Source organism: Montipora foliosa, chromosome 13 (genome assembly GCF_036669935.1).
Source record: "Montipora foliosa isolate CH-2021 chromosome 13, ASM3666993v2, whole genome shotgun sequence".
NCBI lineage: Eukaryota > Metazoa > Cnidaria > Anthozoa > Scleractinia > Acroporidae > Montipora > Montipora foliosa.
Window position 1 is genome coordinate 32,595,779 of NC_090881.1, and position 7,500 is coordinate 32,603,278.

General features: G+C 41.6%; 2 protein-coding genes across 2 annotated transcripts in view; both read right to left on the reverse strand.

The window, feature by feature from the left end:
- LOC137982927 (multidrug resistance-associated protein 1-like) overlaps nt 1-1,352 on the reverse strand; it is a 26,185-nt gene extending 24,833 nt beyond the window's left edge. Inside the window, exon 1 of the mRNA XM_068830091.1 lies at nt 1,106-1,352. The gene's annotated coding sequence lies outside the window, so the exon portion shown is untranslated. The remainder of the gene's footprint in view (nt 1-1,105) is intronic.
- Nucleotides 1,353-2,911: 1,559 nt separating this feature from the next.
- LOC137982748 (multidrug resistance-associated protein 1-like) overlaps nt 2,912-7,500 on the reverse strand; it is a 33,363-nt gene continuing 28,774 nt past the window's right edge. Inside the window, exons 24-27 of the mRNA XM_068829895.1 lie at nt 6,432-6,590; nt 5,943-6,109; nt 5,347-5,541; nt 2,912-3,891 (exon numbers count right to left, since the gene is read on the reverse strand). Coding sequence (XP_068685996.1) covers nt 3,762-3,891; nt 5,347-5,541; nt 5,943-6,109; nt 6,432-6,590 — 651 coding nt within the window. The 3' untranslated portion in view covers nt 2,912-3,761. The remainder of the gene's footprint in view (nt 3,892-5,346; nt 5,542-5,942; nt 6,110-6,431; nt 6,591-7,500) is intronic.

Consider the following 7,500-nt stretch of genomic DNA (forward strand, 5'->3'; position numbering starts at 1 on the left):
AAAAGAGTGTCAAAACCAACAATTTGATTTGCATTAATTATTTGTTGATTTCAGTTTATAGTGTTCGTAATTAGTGAATAAGTGCCCCAGCACTAAAAGACACTTTATTTAAGTTCTTTTCCCTATTTTTTTCTTAAAGGTATGAAAGAAACCAAACTCATGAAGATATACGTCAAGTACTCTCCATAACATTTTAGGTGGCTAATTTTAACTTATTTAAGGGGATTTGCTGCCATTTGCAGATTACATGAATATTGATGATGATGATGATGATGATGATGATGATGATGATAGTGATTCACAGACTGGCCACTGTTCAAATTGGTCGAGCTCTGGACTACAGTGCAGGAGGCTGTGGGTCCAATTCCTGCAACACTCAGGATCTTGAATAACACAGCGAGAAGTGCTTCGTAATGGCATCTGCAAAAATGATTGGCTCGTTGACACCTCAAACGTCCGTTCGAGGAAACCCCCAGTTGATAAGTAAAATTATCTGGCATCTCACTCCCAGAGGTCAATGGGTTAAACTCTAGTCTTCTTGGACGTTCATAACACCGTAGGATGGTAAAGAACCCAAACATTATTGGTAAAGAGTAGGTCACAGTTCCTGGCATTGCAGTCTGTCCTTTGTGGTACATCACTAACTTCATTAAATCATTCCTTCATTGGTTGGGTAGGCCTGGTCACATACTAAAAATAGCTACCAAAAGTGGCCATACATTTGGATGGGGGGGCTCAAGTTAGTGCAATCTGCTGTGATAGTTGTTGAGACACCTTCCTAAAATATTGACCCTGTTTGCATTGTACCAATGACTTATAGCACCTTAGCCTCCACCCCCTTCCCCCCCCCCCCCACCCCATCCATTTTGACTTCATGGGCGCATTTGTAGCACCCTAAATTCAACGATATCAGAGGGGAGTAGGCTGGAGGGATTTAGCTAGTAGGAGGGGGCTATGGCTGATTAGAACTGTAAGGAGAGTCCCGAAACTTTTTATATGCTTCCCAGTTTCTTTTCAAGTATTATGGTATCCTTTTAGAGAGTTAAACATATTCAAGAAGGCACGGTCGACGTCTGACCTATAAAAACCACGAAATGACACTTACCAGCCAATAAGAATCATTGGAGGGTTCGAAGCAGCAGTACTGCAGGAGAATGAAAAACCCTCTTTCCCTCTTATTGGACTTGCGTTTCGTTGATAATTGAACATTGCGAAAGGTGGAACTCGGTGAGCATACTACTGAATCTACCGCAAAAAAGCCGGGTTTTTTCCAACAACGCGAAGTTCGTAAATAAAATAATTCTTAGCAAAATTCTCGGTTTGAACGAAGGTAACCGAGCCTTTTCGTATCTGACCGGGAGGGAGGGGTGGGGAAGAATATTATTATGTAACTTGCACAGGATCAGGCTATTCGCAAGTACTCGATTCACGCCGACCTCGTTCAACTTCTACCACCTAGCTACGCTGTTGAAGCTTAGAAAAAAAGACAATTTTCCGTGATGTGCTTTTCTATGAGTCTTCATTTCACGTCGCAGAAAGGAAAAGAATTGCAGGTAAGTGTAAAAAGCACGTGCGTTTTCGCCATCGTAGATCTTAGATATCCGTTTAGTTGAGTGTGCGCGCAGCTGCGCGCGGTCTTTTGCTGTGAACGAAACAACAAAACAGCGCGAGATACAGTTTTACAAGCGAAAGAAAATGTAACTTAACGAGAAAAGACCACTCACTTTTCACCTTCACTATTTAAAATTCGCGCGGACCAGATATTTGCCATCAGGTTCTCAATTTTTTTAATAAAGGATTTGATTTTTTCTTTCATGCTAGTAATGCGCTTTGATCTCTTTGCTTTAAGTTGTAAAAAAAAGTGTCAGTCTCCAAGACTTTAAAGTTTTTTACATTACGATAACAGAGTTTAAAAACGTAACGACAAAATTGTCACCACAAATATCTCTATCAACCCATTGACTCCCAGGGGTTCCCCATTGACGAGTAAAATCATCTTGTGTTAGACAGAGTAAAATACTAAATCTGGCCGGTTTCGGCCGGTTTGGGTTAAATGCGCTATTACTCTATCTTGCTCACGTCGTACACTGATTTTGGGGCAAGTATCTTATAACTAGGTTGATACTAACGGTTTCGTTTTTCTCATAAACAACGAAAAATTCGTTGTTATATGCTCACCTGGACGTCAAAACCCTAAATTCGAATCTTCCAGCTGTTGCTTTGAGCACAACGGGAGAGAAGTGTACTAAAATGCGCCGGCAGCACGATCATTTTCCCTCTTTTTAACCAATAGGATTTTAAGTTAAAGGCATTGTCATTGCCTTTGCCGTCGTCGTTTCTTACATTACAGTTACAGTGTGCAACGCGCCTTACCGTGGCCACCCAACGAACTTTCACATTTGACAATTACGTGTAAATACGTCAACTCAACAACCCATGCAACGGTGTTCAACTTACAACTGTGCGAACTTTGCAAGGAGGGGTGACTGTCAATCAAATTCGCACATCCTGATTGGCCGACAACTTGTAAAAAACTTTGATGGGTGGCCACGGTAAGGCGTCGCACTGTAACAATTACTCTGCGAAATCGCGCGGAATATGGCCTGATACTTAGCCGACGAGGCCGTGGTTCGAGTTGGCTAAAATCAGGCGATATTCCGCAAGATTGAGCAGGATAATAGTTTTATTACTCAATACATTGAAGACAAAGCACAATTTTCTACGTTTATTAGAAAAAAAAAGCTGGATAAACTACCATTTTTCTCCGCGACACACAAAAATTACGCATATCGCAGGATATACGTTGAGTAAGCACGACGAATATTAAGCGCGCTATGACCATATTTGGACATTGTCACAATGTGTTGAATAATAATCCCTGATAACTTCACAATACACAGCGAAATGCTTTAATTCATAAATAACATTTATTGTCACCATCAAACGTTTTCCGTTCTTAAAGACAACATTTGCAAAAAGCGTTTTTACGTGACGTTTCAAATACCAAGGTTAAATGAGTATCTTTGCCTTGACGCAACATCTGTTTCCACATTTCAAATTAACTAAGATTAGAGGAAGAAAATAACTATTTCCTTGATAGTTACATCTGAGCTGGGTGTTGCCAAGGACAGTCCGCTATATGAATTGTGGTCGTTTCGCCCGAACTGAAAAGCACAGATTATGTCACTTATTATAATCGTAGTGTTCCAATCCAGGGAAAGATTACGCTAGTCTGTTTTTGTATGGGGATAAACTTGAAATTCTTGTTTGGTTATAACTATAGGGCGAACGGACTTTCATTTTCAGCGAACGGGTTTTCAATTCGGGCGAATAGGCTGCTGGGCGAGACCACCTGCTTCCCCATCTGTATACAGTTTTCTTTGCCGAAGAAGTAACGAAAACGAATCGAAAACTCAACGAATTCCTCAGCTTTCTCTATTTAATAACTTCTACATCGTTCGTCCAATCATTTGATAGTCTTCTATAATTCCTCTTTGGGATATCACTGGACAATTTTCGCTGCCAAAGAAGGCAGCGAAATGAGACTTGTCTCACAAGTCAATTAGGCACTATCAAAAATACCATAATACTCTTTGCGTGTCCCTTCAAAATTTTGCATAAGCATTGTTATTATTTTCCCTGGGGACTTACAATGCGGGTCCCAAGAGAAACTAGAAACAAAGCTCATACAAAATTTTGGAGGGAGAAAGAGTATTATGGTACTTCTGATATTGGCTAATGCACGAGCAAAGCTGTCATCGTCAATCTGAGTTTATCGATGAAACATTGAGTCTCGCGTCGCGGACCATGCCAAAGAATTGTCCTTTTCGAGCCAACAGGGTGCTTGGCGAGTCGAACTCCACGATCGAGCCACTTTCCAGAACCATGACCCTAAAACGAGACAGTGGTGTGATTTCAGATAAGCTTCAGACGCTCTGTTCCTATTAAGGAATTTGTGCTTAAAAACTGGACTGGCCAGAGGAGTAGTCTAAACCCGAATCACGTTCCAATCTGCATCTCTTCACTTTGCTAATCGACAGCAAAATTAATACGATAAACATGATAAAGTGTACATTGAAAATGGCATGAGCCCAAATAGCTGAATCGCTTCGCCACAATAGACCATATTCGTATTCTCAGTATTGGGCTGGAACTAGCTTGCAATGGAGGCTAATGAGGGGAAACCTTTTCAAATGCAAATACTCTTTAATATATTACCCAGCATTAGCCTCCATTGCAAGCTACAACCAGTGGCAAAAGTATTGGGACACTCGCCCTTTGAAGTTGGTTTTCTTACTGACTTTGAACAACTGCCCCCCTCCCCCTCCCCAGAACAATGTTGCCAACAGTGAACACACATTACCTTGTCTATTTCGACATTGATTGGGGGAAGGGGGGACTTGCATTCTTAAGCTTTTAGTGGAATTTTGACAGTTATGCTTAGTTTCTGACGTGTGAAAGGTTTTGAGTGGCTTTTGCCACTGATTGTAGTTCCAGTCCAATACTGAGAATACGAATATGGTCTATTGACGAGAAGAAAAATAAAACGAAAAACCACATCAATTTTGCATAGAACACCAAGGAGGAAAAAGTGCTAAACAAGAGGAAAGATCCTTTTCGAGTAAAACAACACAACTGATGACTATTCCGTGTTTCCTTTTCCTGAATTCCTCACGACAAAAACTTTGAAAAGACTGGTGCGAGTGTGGGATTGCGGGTAGGGTTGGGTTGACGGTATACAGTATATGTTTTCATAAAAACTTCCAATACGTGATATTGCATTTTGTAGTGTTCTGATTGGTTCACTCAAACTCGGTTATCAGCTCTTATACCGTATGACCTTATAGGGAGGATATCGTGGACGTCAAATACAGTCATTAATGTGCCAACCAGAGCCTTATTGGCGGTTGAAACAAAGGTTCTTTCGTTCCTGTGGTTGGCACATTTTTATATCAAAAGAAATGTTTGTAAACCGATATCTTCCCTATATGGAAAACTGATTGCACAGGTTGGTTTGGAAAATTGGATGAGATTGGTTAAAGCTAAGTCGGGGTTAATCGCTTCCCTATTTACATCTTACATCCAATTGTTAGATATTCATCTTCTACCAATGATGCACACAAATCGAGAGAACAATGCAAAATTCAAGTTTGTGATCTCGTCGAATTGGCCGAGAAGTATAAGTCATGAGATCAAAACATATATACATCGAGATCACCCTGGATGTAGGGACGGGTTCTAAACGCCAGATGCTTCGTAAATCCGCGATTATGTGCCCGATTTCCACTTAGACTAACCGACCTTTTGCAAACACCATTGACCCAAAAAGAAGTAACAGACACTAACCGATCGTAATCCATGATGGTATTGAGCCTGTGAGCAATGGTGAGCACCGTGCGGTCTGCAAACTCACGCCGTATCGTCTGTTGAATGAGTTCATCAGTTTCCAGATCAACCGCAGCCGTGGCTTCATCAAGGACGAGAACTTTGGTTTTACGGAGCAGCGCGCGCGCTAAGCACATCAACTGCCGCTGACCGACACTAAGAAAATAGAGTCAAAAGGAGAGTGTCACGAAAACAATTTATGAAAGCTAACCATTTCGAGTCAGCGATTAACCCTAATCAATGATCAGCGCCTAAATCAGCAGTTACGCTCTACCTAAACAGTGTTGTTTATCCTGCTTATCTGCCAAAGCGGGTTAACACTGAGGTTGTCACGTATTGCCACGTAACGTGTCACGTAATGTGTCACGACCTTAAAAGGATTGCGTTCTAATCATGCGCACTTAAGAAAACTCTTCCTCTAAATCTAATGCGCATGCTGAAAACTAACAACTGAACGGCGATGAGGGTGATGATAATGATGATGACGACAATTACAGTGACGACGACAATGATAATAATAATAATGATGTGACATGGGACCCTGTGATTCTGAATACCTAAGATTTTCTCCTCCCTCAGCTACTGGGTACATCAGGCCTCCATTCAAACCCGAGACAAATTTTCTCAAATGGCTGACTTCCAGCACATTCCACAGCTCTTCATCAGAGTGTTTATCAAACGGATCCAAGTTCATTCGAAGAGAGCCAGAAAACAGCACGGGTTCCTGCGGGGACACAATAACAGAATGTGAAGGATGTGGTGGAATAAATCAATATGCGGTACTCTCTTGCTAACACAACCCTCTTGTTCTCTTCAAAAACTTCTTTTAAATTGTTACCTGGATGCCACCTGCAAGTGATACGCTTCTATTTTTTTTACTAGCAATGGAAATTACAGAGAGGAATGTTCGCAAATCCAAAAGCCCCTTCTTTGCGGAGCCTTGCAAAGTAACTTAGAAAATTTCTTCCTCACACATATTCTTTCTAGATTTACGTTAAATCGTCATCTACTTCGATTGTGCATGCTTTAAGTGTCTATGTTATTACCTGTGGGATTATGGTTAACCTTGACCGCAGATCCTGGAGTCCAATCTGAGCGATATCAATTCCATCTATCACAATCCTTCCTCCAGTTCTCTCCAGGATACGGAATAAAGCTAACGTCAGCGTGGATTTGCCAGCTCCAGTGCGACCTACAATACCAATCTGTCAAGTATACAATGCAAGTCGGTGAGCAAGCCCTTACTCACGTGGCAACTTACACAGTCAACATGTACAGTATTGAGTGTTTTCACTCACGTGATCAGTAACCTTGCTTTTCCATCGAAACAAAAGAAAACGTTTGCATGATAATAGAGCTCAATTCCCGGAGGATTAGTTGGGGACACCAACATGGCCGCCGTGACGTCACGTGAAAAGCACTCTATGGTAATCCAAACCATTTCCGGTAGTCAAGCGAACTTCCTCTTAATCAGAAAGCATTGGTCACGTATCACGAAATGTGGCTCAATTTTGATAACAAAAAAGCCTTTGCTTACCGATAAAAGAATGGCCTTACATGGCGTTTTTAAGGACGGTGCCTACTACTGTTATTGCGCATACGTTCTGCGCATCTCCAGATACAGCCCAACGAACCAATCCAAATTCGTTGCAATTCCATGTAACTTGCTCAAAGCGCGGGAAAAATCGCGGGCAAAAGTCGCGATTGGTTTTGGTTTTCCTCCTCATTGGCAGGAGCCCATGACTAGGAGCCTCTCTATGCACTATATCCTTGAGTCAACCTTTGCGCGTTTCTTTCTATTTTTAAAACTAACCCTTCAGCAGGAAACGCACATTTGCATGCATTTGCATACATTTTTGTCCTCGCTTGACGATACCTTTATTCTGATTGGCCATTATAAACAATGCGTGCAGAGCCGAAGAACTCGAGGCGTTCTAAAAATAGAGGGATACCCGCAAAGGTTGCCTCATAGGGTTTTTATGGGAGAGGTGAACTCCTACTCATGGGCTCCTGCCTTATCTCAAACCCAAAGGAGTTCGGTGTGTCCCATACCGATTTAATGAAATTACAAACAGCTGAGTAATTTCTGCCCTTACCGATAACGAGAGCTGTGGT